The 15,419-nt window shown below is 51.1% G+C and overlaps 1 protein-coding gene across 1 annotated transcript in view; it reads left to right on the forward strand.

The window, feature by feature from the left end:
* Positions 1-11,420: 11,420 nt before the first annotated feature.
* LOC149347126 (sodium-coupled monocarboxylate transporter 1-like) overlaps positions 11,421-15,419 on the forward strand; it is a 60,616-nt gene continuing 56,617 nt past the window's right edge. Inside the window, exon 1 of the mRNA XM_089586892.1 lies at positions 11,421-11,662. Coding sequence (XP_089443018.1) covers positions 11,549-11,662 — 114 coding nt within the window. The 5' untranslated portion in view covers positions 11,421-11,548. The remainder of the gene's footprint in view (positions 11,663-15,419) is intronic.

Here is a 15,419-nt window from a genome sequence, read left to right on the forward strand (position 1 = left end):
ACCACCTGGGGTTCTTTAACGTGCACTGACATTGCACAGCACACGGGCCTCTGGAATTTCGCCTTCATCGAAATTCAGCCTCCGCAGCCAGGTTCGAACCCGGGTCTTTCGGGTCAGCAGCCGAGCGCTGTAGCCACTGAGCCATCGCGGCGGGGTACAGTATGACTTAATGCTCTTGTTTCCGTCTGTTCACCGAAAAATGCAAGTAAGTCAAAGCGCACGTCATATGATCATAAGAATGATCCAACAGAAAAAAAATGAAAGTTGGTTTTGATCTTTTTTTTCTGTGGGATCATTCTTATGATCATTTGATGTGCACCTCTCATGTAACCTGCGGCCTGAACCCGCCGTTAGCAAAACACTTTTTTGCAGTTCGCCATGGATATAAACTGAAGGAAACTACTATCGATTGTTCTACGGGTTATTTATTTTGACATTCTGGCATCTATTGAGCTGGCAATAACTCTGCTTCTGCCAAGAATGTGATGCTCCCCTTTGTTTTCTTCAGTGGTCGCGACTGATACCTTCGAAATGAGAATAATGAAATACCGTAGCGACTTTTTGCAGAGCTCACTGCTTGCACTTCCCTTCAGAATGCCATAATTACTCTGCTGCTTTTCATTTAGCCTTCGAACCTATTATCAATGAGAGACTGCTTTGATCACAATGTCCAAAACCCCTGTAATTCGAACGCAGTTACCACTCGTTTGGTATAAAGCAATTAACAGGTCCGCAGTTTACCGCAACAGAACTGCTCGCAGAAAACAGCAGAAATAATTTGATTCATTTCACAATACGCCAGACGTAAAACCTGTAGTAAATTTCAGGTTCTTCTCTTCTTTCCTTGCACCAGGGGTGCCCCGCCAGAGACGGGTTTGCTTAACTCGAAGACTGAAGCTTGATCTTCGCACCAGAGGTGCCCCGTCAGAGACGGCCTTGTGATCAGTTGAGATGCAGGGGTAAAGGAATACTTGAAGATTTATATACATATATTTACAGAATATACAAATTAAGGCACTAGAGATAGATTAAACGGCAAAAAGATACAAAACAACAAAAGGGGTGGAACTGGCTAACACTAGGGGAGGCCCCTACTCGGCGTAGCCGAAGATGCATAGCATCTCACCTTAGCCCAGAACCCTTATTCCGGCTCCGGGGCCCGGTTTTAAAGCCTTAAAGGCCCGGCCCACATTTGGTAGCTTCCAATCATGTTGCACTGCTCACATGATTGGTTTACCGAGAGCATGGCCAGCCCTCCAGCTTCCGTAGGGCAAAACGCCCTTTCCACAAACACAAACGCACGGTCGTGCCAGCACGTGCGGAGTCGAACATTCTCTCTGCCACAAAATAAAATAAAAACAAACACAAATATACATTCGTGCCAGCACGTGCGTGAATCGGTGCCGCGGGACGGTGGACACCTGTAGTTCCCGGCGCGTTCGCGAGCGGCCGCGTTCCGAGAAAGGAGACGCTTCGCTTTGAGCGCTCCCAGCCGCGTTCCGATGACCCCGCGTACACTAACGATCCCTTACACCTGTGGTCACTGTAACCATGCTAATTCGCAAGGTAATTTCGTATCTGGCATGCCCCTCAGGGAAAATAGTTTACAGAATAGCCCCAAGCGTCTGGAGGTGCAACGAACTCCGCACCAAACCTGCCAGGTCCAAAAAAAAAAATGGGAGGAAATGAAAAAATGCTTGCCATTGAGCAACATGTTTATGCCATTATAAATTTCTGTATTCTATATGAAAAAGGAAGGCATGCCAGTGCAAGGAAAAGGAAATTAATTAAAGACCGTGTTCACATTGATGACGTTTGCAGCTAGTCTGCCCATGCTTTTTTTAGCAATTTCAGCCTTTTGAGGATTCCTTCGACTCAGTATTGATGTTTCTATTTCATAGCACGTGACGCAAGGCTGCATGTCAGAATCAGAGGTGTAAGTAACCTGAACGTGCTTAAGATTTACAATCTTGTGCCGATCAGTGTCCAGCATGCTATGCGTGTAGTAGTTTTCACGAAATACCGGACAGTCCACCCGCCAACCTCAGTTATGGTTAAAGGCTGCTTGTCTTATTTTGCCAGCTGTCCTTCCTCCGCGCTTTTCAGCCCATATTAAAGTTGCAACTTAGCTAAACCAAAGCACTACGGCTGAGCACTTTTTGTTCGCTACACCAGAAAAGTCGTTAAAACACAATGTGCCGCTAACGCGAATCATGGCAATCTATAAATAACTAAAAGTGCACCGCCGCAAAGTCATCACCATCATAGTTGTCATCAGCCTGAGTACCCTCACTGCGGGGCAAATGCCTCTCCCATATCTCTCCAATTAACCCGGTCCCGTGTCTGCTGTGGCCACCCTATCCCCGCAAACTCCTTAATCTCATCTGCCCACCTAACCTTCCGCCGTCCCTACTATGCTTTTCTTTACCCCGAATTAAGTCTGTTACCCTTAAAGGACATCGGTTATCCTACCTTCGCATTACATGCCCCGCCCAATCCCATTCCTTGCCCTTTATTTCGTCTAGGATGTCATTACTCCGTGTTTGATCCCTGACCCACTCTGCCCTCTTCTTACACCTACCATTGTAATTTACATAGCTCACTGCGCTGTCAAGTTGAACCCTTATCGTTATCCTACACGTTTCTGCCCCATAGGTGAGTACCACTAAGATAGAGCTGTTTTATACTTTTCCCTTGAGGGATTCTGGTAAACTCCCATTCATGATCTGAGAGAACCTGCCATATGCGCTCCACCCCATTTTTGTTATTCTAGTTGTTTTCCTCTCACGATCCGAAACAGCGCTCGCTACCTGCTCTAAGTAGACATATTCCCTTACTACTTGCAGCATATCGCTATCAATTATAAACTACTGTTTCCTTCCGAGATTGTTGAACATTGCTTTCGTTTTCTGCATGTTAATATTGATACATGCCTTCGAAAAGACAAGTAGTGCATGCGCTAGTAGAGGAAGAAGTTGGTTGTCTCTCGCGCGCGCGCTCGAACCATTGAGGGACCGCCGCAGGTTTTTCGAGAAATTGATTGTAAAGCATTTTATTCGCCGGGAAGAGCTTGGCAAGAGGTCGCGTTAAGTGGTCGAGAGTACATAGCCCTCGACGACTTTGTCAGCCCACTCCACCGCCAAAACTTGCGTTCTGGGGTCAGAGCTAGCCAGCACGGTCTCCCACCGATCGAGAGAAGGAGCTGTAACTAGATCACCCGGGGTTGGCTCTATTTTGCAGTCCCACAGGATGTGATCGTAGGTAGCACGTTGGCCACAGTGTTTGCAGTTTGGGTTGTAAAGATCTGGATAAATGTGCGCGAGGAGTGATGGGGTGCGTATCGATCTCGTCTGTAGACGACGCCACGTAACCTCTTGTTCTTTAGTAAGTCTTTTGTCTGGAGGGGGGAAAATTCTCCTCTCTAATTTAAAATGATTGGTGAGATCATGATATGTGATCATTGAGTCCTTCGTGAAATTCAGGGACCCAGACTCATCCACTGCCCGGTCGACGAAACCTCGGGCTTTATTGTGGGCTGCCTCGTTCCCCGGATTCCCCGAATGTTTTACAATCAATTTTTCCTCTCTGCGCCGGTGTTCTATTGCGTTGCACGCTACAGTTTGGTGGAGCAGTGCTGGGTACGCTTCCCGACCCGCGCACTCCGTACAGCGTCACTACGAACCTCACACCGGTTCACCAGCGACCCAGCCGCCGTCTCCGCGGAGAGTCGCCTGAATTTGGGCTCCTTCCTCCGCCAACAAGGACGACGCAGCCTCGACCGCCGAGCCCAACTGACATGGCCACTGACACCAGGCCCCCGCCGTCGATCCAGCCTCTACCGTCGAGTCCAACTGACATGGCCACTGACACCAGGCCCCCGCCGTCGATCCAGCCTCTACCGTCGAGTCCAACTGCCATGGCCGCTGACACCAGGCCCCTGGCGCCAATCCTTTACCAACCACCGCGAACACCGCCATCTTTCCACGGTGATGTGTTCGAAGACGCTGAGGATTGGCTGGAGACCTTCGAGCCGGTGGCACGCTACAACGGTTGGTGCGACGAGCGCAAGCTAAATAACGTCTACTTTGCCCTTGAGGAGTCTGCCAGGACGTGGTTTAAGAACCACGAGGCTACCCTTCCCACCTGGGAGGCGTTTTGCCGGAGTCTCCTGGCCACGTTCCCCAACGCTGACCGCCGGGAGAAGGCTGAAGCTGCGCTGCACTCCCGAAATCAGCGCACGAACGAAAGTGTGCGCATGTATACCGAAGATATGGCCCATCTCTTCAAGCGCGCCGACCCCAACATGACAGAGGAGAAGAAGCTGCGCCATCTCATGCGTGGGGTTAAGCAGGAGCTGCTCGCGGGCCTCGTGCGCAGCCCACCCCGCACGGTGGCGGAATTTATAACCGAGGCGACCACGATGGAGACGACGCTGCAACAACGGGCCCGCCAGTACAACCGGGACATCAACAGCATGGTGCCCGAAGGCTTTTCGTCGTGTCTCGGCGGCAGTGCAGACACACTGCGCGAACTAATTCGCTCAGTTGTTCGGGAGGAACTTAAACAGATCCATCTGCCCCAGGTTGCACCTGCGCCGCTGGCAGCGCTGACCGAAGTCGTCAGGGACGAGGTGCGACAGGTTGCGCAGGCGCCTCCTGCCCCCGAAGCGCCGCCCCGGTTCGATCGGAAACCTACGTACGCATCCGTTGTACGTCGCACGACTGGCTACGGTCCCATTACCCCGACGCCTGGCGGGACCAACATCGGTACGTGTCACGCAAACATGCCTGGCTACGATATGACCCCTACGACCCCCGTGAGTAACATCGCCGCATATTCCGCCACCGCATCTGCTACAGCTGGTCCACGCACTCGCAAGTCGGATTTGTGGCGTACACCAGACCGCAGGCCTCTTTGCTACCACTGTGGGAAGCCCGGTCACCTCTACCGAGCGTGTCCGTACCGCCAAGTGGGCCTTCGCGGTTTCCATCCCGACGCACCTTGCCCTCAGAACGGCGAACGACCGCATGAGATTGCGCAGCATCTCTGGGCACGCCAGAACCGTGTCTACTCTGGAAGGCACGAGTCCCGTTCGCCTTCGCCTCTCCGTTATCGCCCTTACAGCCCTGGCCGCCAGAGTAGCTCTGCTGGCCGTCGCTCGCCGAGTCCGCGTCGGGAAAACTAACACCAGCGACCTCTGGAGGCAAGGCTGCTGACGTCGGGACGTGTCAAGATCCTCCATCGTGCAACCCTCGAGCCGACGATACCTCGACAGAGAGAGGCAGCGACAGTATCAGATACGCTGCATCCGGTTTGCGTGTGACAATTGATGGCACTCAGATTACCGCGCGGCTCGATACCGATGCTGATTATTCTGTTATGAGCCGTGCCTTTGCTGGAGAACTCAAGAAGGTTCTGACACCGTGGACGGGGACTCCCATTCGCACCGCTGGTGGCCACGTAATTTCTTCTGTGGGCAAGTGCACGGCCAGAGTTGGGATTAGTGGTTTCACGTACGTTAGTGAATTTGTCGTACTCCCTGAGTGTTCCAGAGACTTGATTCTGGGGATCGACTTCCTGCAGTCGAACGGCGCTGTGATTGACTTTCAGGAGGCACGTGTTACGTTCTCGACCAAACAGGCCGTGGCGCGCTTTGACTCCCGCGATCCCTGCAGCAACGCCCTGCGCATTGTCGAGAACGACGTTACGGTGCCGCCGCGGTGCAGTGTTCTGGTGCTCGTGCGGAATGACCTCTTTCACGACTACGAGGGCCTAGCGGACAGCTATAGTCCACTGCTGCTTAAGCGGGGACTTGCCGTTGCAAGAGGTCTCGTCCAACTACGTGACGGCCGCACCCACGTCCTCCTGACTAACTTTGCCAACAAATATCAGCACCTGGCCAAAGGCATGGCTATTGCCTTCCTCCACGACGTTGCTGAGGATCCAGGTTTGTGCGCCGTGGGAGGACCCACTCCGGAGTATGCTGGCCCACATCACGTTCTTCAGTCAGTCAGAATAAATCCTGCCCTGCCGTCGGTTCAGAGGGATCTTCTGTCGGACCTCTTGGCAGACTTTGCGGACTGTTTCGCTACGTGCTCGAAGGTCGGCCGAACTCCACTCGCCAAGCATCGTATCACCACTGATGAGACTACGCGACCCGTCTGCCAGCGCCAATATCGTGTTTCCCCGGTGGAGAGAGAAGCCATTCAGAATCAGGTTGCCGAGATGCTTGCAGACGATGTCATTCAGCCGTCCACCAGTCCGTGGGCATCGCCTGTGGTTCTTGTCAAAAAAAAAAAGGACAATACTCTGCGTTTCTGTGTGGACTACAGGAAACTTAACAACGTGACCAAAAAGGACGTTTACCCGCTGCCCAGGATAGATGACACGGTCGACCGATTGCGGAATGCCCGATACTTCTCGTCATTAGATCTTAAAAGCGAGTACTGGCAAATCGAAGTGGACGAGCGAGACCGGGAGAAGACGGCTTTCGTGACGCCTGACGGCCTCTATGAGTTTAAAATGCTTCCATTTGGTCTGTGCTCAGCACCGGCCACGTTCCAACGCATGATGGACACTTTTCTCTCCGGCTTGAAATGGCAGTCCTGCTTGGTGTACCTGGACGATGTCGTTATATTTTCGACCACCTTTGACCAACACTTGGAGCGGTTGCGCGTTGTGCTACAAGCGCTCAAATCCGCGCAACTCACCATCAACGCCGAGAAATGCCATTTTGACTTTGAGGAACTTCGCTTTCTTGGTCACGTTGTCAGCACACAAGGTGTTCGCCCGGACCCTGACAAGACCGCTGCCGTCTCAGGTTTTCCACGCCCAACTGACAAGAAGGCCGTTCGCCGGTTTTTGGGCCTGTGCTCCTATTATAGGCGCTTTATTCAAGATTTCTCGAACATCGCGGAACCGCTGAACGCACTGACCCGTGACGACACGCCCTTCCTGTGGGGGACCGACGAAGAGGCTGCATTTATCGAGCTTCGCAGCCGTCTGCAAAGCACTCCGATACTCGGCCATTTCGACCAGCATGCTGCCACGGACATCCACACTGACGCCAGCAATGTTGGCCTTGGTGCAGTACTGATCCAGTGGCAAGACGGTGCAGAACGGGTCATCAGTTATGCTAGCCGAACACTTACGCGCTCCGAGACCAATTATTCTACGACGGAGAAAGAATGTCTTGCAGTGATATGGGCCATCTGCAAGTTCCGACCGTACCTCTACGGACGACCCTTCCGTGTGGTAAGCGACCACCACTCCTTATGCTGGCTGACGAGCCTCAAAGACCCCCCAGGACGCTTGGCTAGATGGAGCTTACGCTTACAAGAATACGACTTAACAGTAATTTACAAGTCTGGCCGTAAGCATCAGGATGTGGATTGTCTGTCACGCGCGCCTATCCCAACCAATACCGAAGAAACCACCGATGATTTTCCTTTCCTGGGCTCTGTTAGTACCACCCAAATGGCGCAGCTTCAGAGGGCGGACTCGGAGTTGGCGCCGCTCATCGATTACCTCGAAGGCAGTGAAGCTCCCATTCCGCGGGTTTTTCTTCGAGGGCTTCACGCCTTCACTTTACGGTCTGGTGTTCTCTACAAGCGCAACTTTGCCAACAGCGAAGAAGTGTTCCTACTTGTCGTACCACCACAGCTGCGGTCTGAGATCTTGAGTGCCTGTCATGATGCACCATCCCCCGGCCATCTTGGTGTCAGCCGTACACTCGCGCGGATTAGACAAAAGTATTATTGGCCCAGGTTACTCCCATCGGTGCGGGCCTACGTAAAAACATGCCGTGAATGCCAACGTCGGAAGACTCCTCCATTGAAACCAGCCGGATTTCTTCACCCCGTCGATCCACCGAAGACCCCTTTCCAACAAGTGGGAATGAACCTCCTTGGTCCCTTTCCGAAGTCTTCGTCTGGAAAGCGTTGGATAGTCGTTGCGACTGACTACCTCACACGGTACGCTGAGTTCACGTCTCTTGTCAAAGGCACTGCTGCTGAAGTGGCACAGTTCTTCGTCCACAACATTGTCTTGCGTCATGGAGCACCCGCCGTTGTTGTTACTGACCGGGGAACTGCTTTCACGGCCCGCTTAACCAAGTCCGTGATGACTCTGACGCACACGAGCCATCGACGTGCTACGGCGTATCACCCGCAGACAAACGGGTTGGTTGAGCGACTCAACCGCACACTAGCCGACATGCTATCAATGTACGTTGATGTCGAGCATCGAACTTGGGACACCATTCTGCCATACGTAACGTTTGCATACAACACCGCCCTGCAGGAAACAACCCGACTGACCCCCTTTCAGCTTGTCTTCGGTCGGCAGGTGACCACTCCGTTGGATGCTATGTTGCCCGTCGACCCTTACTGCGACTCTGACGCTGACCTCGACGTAGACACCTTCGTTCAGCGTGCTGAGGAAGCGCGGCAATTGGTACGCCTGCGAATTAACCGCCAACAGGAGACTGACGCCGCTAGGTACAGCCTTGGACGCCGTTTCGTCAGTTACGCGCCCGGCGACCTCGTGTGGATTTGGACACCTGTTCGCCGCCGTGGGCTTTCTGAAAAGTTGCTGCGCCGATACTTCGGCCCTTACGAAGTAGTGCGCCGCATCAGTGAAGTGGCTTATGCAGTTGCTCCCGCCCCGACCGCTTCTTCATCGCGCCGGTCGCACCGAACTGAAGTCGTGCACGTGGTTCGCATGAAGCTCTATCACGACCGGCTACCTGACTGAACTGCGGTTCCCTACAGCTGTGTTCTGCCCTCTCGCTGTCTTTTCTCTCCTTGCCGCATCGTGTCGATGGCCAACCCTTCTGTTCTGCCTGTCTAGCTCATTGATCACGTTTTGCACTTCATCTCCTGAGTGACTTATCAAGGCAATGTCCACAGTGAATCCCAGATTACTAAGGCATTCTCCATTAACTCTCATCCCAGGCAGGCGGCAGAAACAGAAATGCCGCAAAGGTGCTAACGCCCCTGCTCTATAATGTAGCCCCTTTGAAAGTTTCTGCGTATATGCCACCTCGTGGCCATGCTAAGGACTAGTGGCAGCGCATTCCAACCTTACTTGTCATGTTTAGCATACGGTGTGCTAAACCCCGGTAATTACTTGAGCGGCACTGCGAAATTATAGGGTAGGTGCGAGAGATGTTTAATGTTAAACTAGCATGTTGCAGACAAGTTTTCCGTCTGTTTTTTCTGGGCGTAGCATCTGCAGCGGAATTTGAACTCTTGTTGAGCTGGATGTTTGTGACGAGTCAACTGGCAAAGGGCATCTGGCGAACTTTTTTCATTGCCTGAGGCTAACAAGTGTACAGCTGTTCGAGATGTTGTGGCCCCAGAAACACATGCCGTACAACGGATCAGGGACCAGCTTTTCGTTTATCTCGAAGTCAGTGCACCCACATGTTTATCACGTCCGTAGCGGCGCTTTTCACTTTTTTGATTTCTCTCTTGCCCGATAAAGTGGAGTGCCGCATCCATTTGATTCAGATCTCGCATTACAACACTTCAGTGCAAGCACAACAAGGCTGTGAAAGATTGATGTACTGTCTTTGGCAAAAGTAACTAGGCTGCGTGATTTGCGTAGCGGGTCCCTTAAGGCTTCTATAAATATGAAAAGGTTTTGAAAGGTGAAGACACGGGTTCTCCTTACCTTAAAGAGATTTACGTGTTCGGGGTGCGATAGGTTCACCTCTATACGACTGGGAAGCAAACTTTAACCTTTGGCAAACCTTTTTCCAACATGATGCATCTGAGTCAAAAGTTTGCGCAAGCTTATTCTAGAGAAAAAATTGATATAGTCGCCGTATTTCTATACACTCGGAAATAGGCACCTGTTGTATAATCGAGATCACATGAATAAAACAATGAATGAGTAAAACAATACCCCTTGACTGGAAACTAATCAAATTTCTCTGACGAAGTTCCCTTCTATACATTGTAGACTACAGGCGTACATATCTGTCGACATGGTAAAGAAAATACGATTTCGTGTTCTTTGGATTCGCAAAGCCAGCCAGACAAAAGTTTCCGAAAGTGACTCCGTACTCTTCAAAAGCCGACGTATATGGCAAGCATTCCACTGGTATTTTGGTGAGGCACTGATTAGTATTCCGTGGATTTCAAATCATCACCTATGGGATCTTACGTTTCACCACGTAACTTCCTGGCCAAAGCGTCAACTGCCGGCCTGAATGGAGAAACCGCTCGGACATTGCCGCTTAATGTGTTCCGGTATTGTTCTCCACGCTTAACATCGTAAATGACCCCCATTTCTTGCAATCGTCGGATGCGACTGCGACTTCAGGTGGTTGGATGGAACCGAGCCTTTCTGATGCGGCCGCAGCGGGCTAGGGCGTAATGGGTGTGCTGATAACTTGTTTTCGCCAGGAGAGCAATATAGGCCAGCGAGCTTCGAATAGCGTTTCTATGCTCTAGATTTTCCTGCGAGTGCTTGCAGCTGGCGCCTTATTTTCTCGTCACCATTATGGGACCTGGACGCATGTGTTCGCGCTGCGAAAACATAGCGACCGCAGGTGCACATGGTCACCTTGGGGTGTGCCGCGGCTGCTTGCACGGCAACTAGCTTGGCAATGCGGTGATACTTATCTAACTCGGCGGGAATGTTGTTTTGCTCGCCCCAGATTATCGCTGACGGCGCTGCGCATACGCGAAGCCCTGCTCTTTAACCATATTCCAAGCTCCGACTTACAAACATCAGTACACGTCGTCTTTGTCTGCAGACCAGCTCCACCTAGATGCATCTATGTCACTGACACGACGCGGCGAAGAGGAAACTGAGCTTCCTGCAAAACGAGAGGGAAAGCGTGAATCCCATCGAGAGATACTGAGACCACCGATTTTGTTTCGACATCGTCCTGCGCAGCAGAGGATATGCCTATACACGCTGCGTCACTCAAACGAACGTGAGTAGGAACATCTGGCGGCAACGTTCGGACGCAGTGCTTTTAAGTGGAAGATTAGAAGATAGTGTGAAAATTGTATCTGGAGACGGAACGGGCAGCTGGTGAAGAAATAACGAGAGAAAAATTGGAGCTTAATAGTCGGAGCAACAAAGAGAACGCCAGTGAGGCGTGTAGAAAAGTGGTAGTAGGCGAAACGTTGCGTTAAGAAACTTTCGGGCTGTGAACGATAGGTATTGTGCATTCATCTCGTTCTTCGCCTCTCGCTTAGTCTGACCAATGCCTTATTGTCTGAAGTGAAAGGAGCCACACACATGCACCCGCAATAACGTGGTGAACAGACAAGAGTCAGGCAAGCAGGCAGGCTGGAAGGAAAATTCTCGTGGTGTTAAATACAACGAGGCCCTACAGCCGGACACATATGGTTTTGATCTTAATGAGATTTCGGTGACAGCCTAGAGAAGTCAACGTGTTTCCACACTCCAGTGAATGACAAAGCGGAACCGAGCTCCCGAACAAACCGATATGATATAGGATACACAAGCGGACAGCACCGGAGAGTTACCACCACCAGTAGTATCAAGGAAGAAATCCGGAGGAAATATGTCTTCAGCGCCCAAGAGCCTAGACACCGCTGACTACGCCGTGTTTGGCGTGCTCACCGCAGTCGGGTACCTGGTCGGCCTATACTTCTCCGTGGCTCGTCGGCGGCGGCAGGTGAGTTTCATGATGCACGCTCGCGTGATCATGACATTAGCTTGACGTTGATCCCGTGTAAGAAACCAGCTGTAACGGCTGCACAGCTAACATAGCCCTTCATAAAGTCAGAAATAAAATTCTAATAAGGAAGGGTGTCAGACACGATCAGGAAAATGCTATTAGTCGCCTGTTTACAGGGGGTATTCCGAAGTCTGGATTAGGAACAGTTGCGCATGAGTGTTATTGGAGAATACCTAAGTAATCTGCGATTTGCTGATGACATTGCCTTTCTAAGTCCCTCAGGAGATGAACTGCAAAGCATGATCAATGAGGTAGGCACAGCAGAATGATGGTTCTAAAAGTTAACATGTCAAAAACCAAAATAATGTTCAACACTCTCGCAGGGGAACAGCAGTTCACAACTGGTAGCGAGGTGCTGGAAGTAGCGAAGGAATATGTTTACTCTGGGCAGGTAGTGACCACTGATCCGGATCATGAGAGGAAAATAACAAGAAGAATAAGAATGTGGTGAAGCGCATATGGCACTTTGCCAATATCCCTCAAGAGAAGTATACAACATCTGTATCTTACCAGTACTTACCTATGGGGCAGAAACATGGAGGCTAAAGAAAACGGTTCAGCTTAAGTTAAGGACAACTGAGCGAGCTATATATAGAAAGAAAAATCATAGGCAGAACGTTAAGATACCGAAAGCTGGCAGAGTGGTTCAGGGAACAAACGCGGGTTAATGACATCGTTGTCAAAATGAAGGTAAAAGGAATGGGCCTGGGAAGGACTGTAAGGTGACGGCAAGATAACCGCTGGACTTTAAAGGTAACGGAGCAGATTCCAAGAGACGGCAAGCGTAGCAGGGGCGGCTAAGCGTTAGAAGTGTGCGGGGATACGATGGCCGCAGCTGGCGAAGGACAGGGTGAATTGGATACACATGAAAGAGGCCTTTGGCCTGCAGTGGAAGTAGTCGGGCTGCTGATGATGATGACTACTGACCAGCTGGCCAACGTACAGGCCACCGACGTGAGGTCAACCTGGTCAGCTGCAATCTAGTGAAATAGTCAACATACAAAAAATGTGAGCCTAGCGCACAAGTGCGGAATTCAGTATTCTAGTTAAGCTTTCTGATTTCGAGGTCAAAGCAATCGATACGACCTAGTTCTTAACACCACTTATTCACAGCACTGGTACTGCACAATCCTGATACAGAAAAAAAGACTTAAAATGATCACATCTTCACACTATCACCCGACGAGCCAGGAAAGCATCATAAAGCTGTTATTATTGTAGAATCACATGTGACGCAGATTTTGCTGTAATGATTCTCAGTATACAGAATTTAAATCTCTGAGGGGCAGCAATTTTTCTTTATCTTGAAAACATGACTGCTCTAGGCAACAGCAGGAGCAGCTACGCACACTGCATAATCACATAATGACGGAGGAGTTGTGCAAGCTGCTGTCATATCATACGTTTTGGGCACATTAATACTGTGAGCACAATGCACATGCAAAATAAAGTCTTAGCAATCTCCTGTGGATCGTTTGAAGGTAGTAGCAGCTCGTATTTTCAGCGTCGCCAATTCGTGGTATCGCGACTAGAGCACTGCACGGGCCTCAATCGGAGGCCCAAGCCCGGCCCGGGCCCGAGACCTGAAGCCCGAGCCCGGCCCGGGCCCGAGACCTGAAGCCCGAGCCCGGCCCAGGCCCGCGGTTTCAAGCCCGGCCCAGGCCCGCTAAATTATCGCTCTAGCGAGCCCGGCCCGGCTCGTGAATCGCGGAGTGAAGCCCAGCCCGGGCCCGGCCCGTTTGACAAGTAAAGCTTGAGATTTACTGCTCACTCTGAGCAAGTAGACCGCTACTAGATCGATAAGAAACGGGCCGACAAAGGTTCTGAAACCACATTTTGGATTGCAGAAAGTTGGTTCTTTTTAACCCAGAAGGAAGTGATTAATTGTAGTGCAGGCCAGGCCTGTCTTTTTGACAGTGGTCTCGTGTAGGTGCGCAAAGATAAACTCGGAAGTTCCGAGAGCCAAATAAAAAGGGCTGCATACGCGCGTAATAGACTACTTTGCATTCCCCTATGATTTTAATCAGTTATATTTTGCCGCCCGCGAAGTATAAACATTAAATCTGCCTAGCAAGCAGTAGGATGACATTTTTTGTGAACGCGATCTCACAGGTTGAACTCACAGCCGAATTGGTGGCCTTTCAGCAGAATCGAACAGCTAAACGGCTTGAGTATTTCACGGTGTGTTTTGAAGACTATAAGCGTCCTAAACTAATATGTCCTTCCCGAATGCATTTCTAATAGTGTATAGGTATGTTTTGGGATGACGAGCGATCAATGGCCAATTAAGGCCGGTTAAATTTTACTCTTGCTGGTGGAGCAGAAGATAGCGCGCGAACCACGTGATAACTTACAGGGCAGAACACTTGTCATGTCAACCAGGCTGAAGAAGCAAGGAGCGATAGATGGGGTGATGAGATGAGATTTACAAACTCTCGTGAGCTTTTGTGGCTATTTCATTTACGAGACGTTCCGGTCAGCTGATCAAAAAGAAAACCAACCGCACTTTAGTTTGTGAATTTTCACACATGAGAAAAATACAGCTATAAAATAAAAGCTACGTTTTGGGGCTTAAGGGCCCAAGGGGAGTCAGGCTGTGAGAGACACCGAGGCAGAGGGCTCCGCATCATTTCGACCACCTGAGTTTCTTCAACGAGCAATGATAATACAAAGTACATGGCTGTCATGCTTGCCTCCTAAATAGAAATGCGGTCGCCTAGGCTAGGAGCAAACCCTGGTTCCCCGGCTCAGTAATCAAGCGCCTTGACCACTAAGCCACCGCGGCGTGGAAATAAGGAAATAAATAAGTCAATGAATAAAGCTTAGTTTTTTTCTCAGCGCCTACTATAACCAATAGCTCATCCGTGTCGCTGCTCCAATGCCGCAGTTGTGTACTTCACTCTGCAATAGTGAATGAATAGTCAGACACCAGCCGTTCCTATACGGACCCAAGCCCGGCTCGGGTCCGCAGCTTTAAGCCCGAGCCCGGCCCGGGTCCGCAACTTCAGGCCCGGGCCCGGCCCAGGCCCGGCAAAACAAATCATGTCCCGGCCCGGCCCGCGGGCCGGGTCGGGCCCGGGCTTTTGGGCCGGCCCGAGCCCGTGCAGTGCACTAATCGCGACCACGAAGGGGACTTTGTAACTTGTTCTGCCTTCAAGACGAAGTTCTCTGGAGTCTTTGGTTGCCCGGCTGTCAGACAACTCCACGCCGAACAGCGGTTGCGTGAACGGTCGCACCGCATCGGTGTAACCTTTACTACAGCTATACAGAAGATGTCATCGCCCTCTGCAAACGAGTGAACGTCAGCATGCTGGAAGCTGACAAGATAAAACGCATCTTGAAAGGCATTGATGACGGCGCCTTTCAAATGCTGCTAGCGCGGGACTTGTGCGCCGTTTCGGAAGTCATCACACTGTGCTAAAGCTTCAAGGAGCTGCGCAAGCAGAGGGTCCTGACTTGTCGGCACCCAGCTCAGGCAGAGCCACTTCCCGGACTGACACCCGCAGCTGATAACTCCTCTCTGCTGCAGCAAATCAAAGACTTTGTACGTGAGGAGATGGCGTGTAAGCTTTCGCTTTTGCCCAGCCCTCAAGGGTCGCCACCATATTTGGCCTCGGTTCTCCAACATGCTATTCGAGAGCAGGTTGCTGAGGCGCTTTTGTCCACCCATTCACCATTACCTGTCGCTGCTCCG

This window comes from Amblyomma mixtum, chromosome 4 (genome assembly GCF_055824585.1).
Source record: "Amblyomma mixtum isolate Tamu chromosome 4, ASM5582458v1, whole genome shotgun sequence".
Classification (NCBI taxonomy): Eukaryota; Metazoa; Arthropoda; class Arachnida; order Ixodida; family Ixodidae; genus Amblyomma; species Amblyomma mixtum.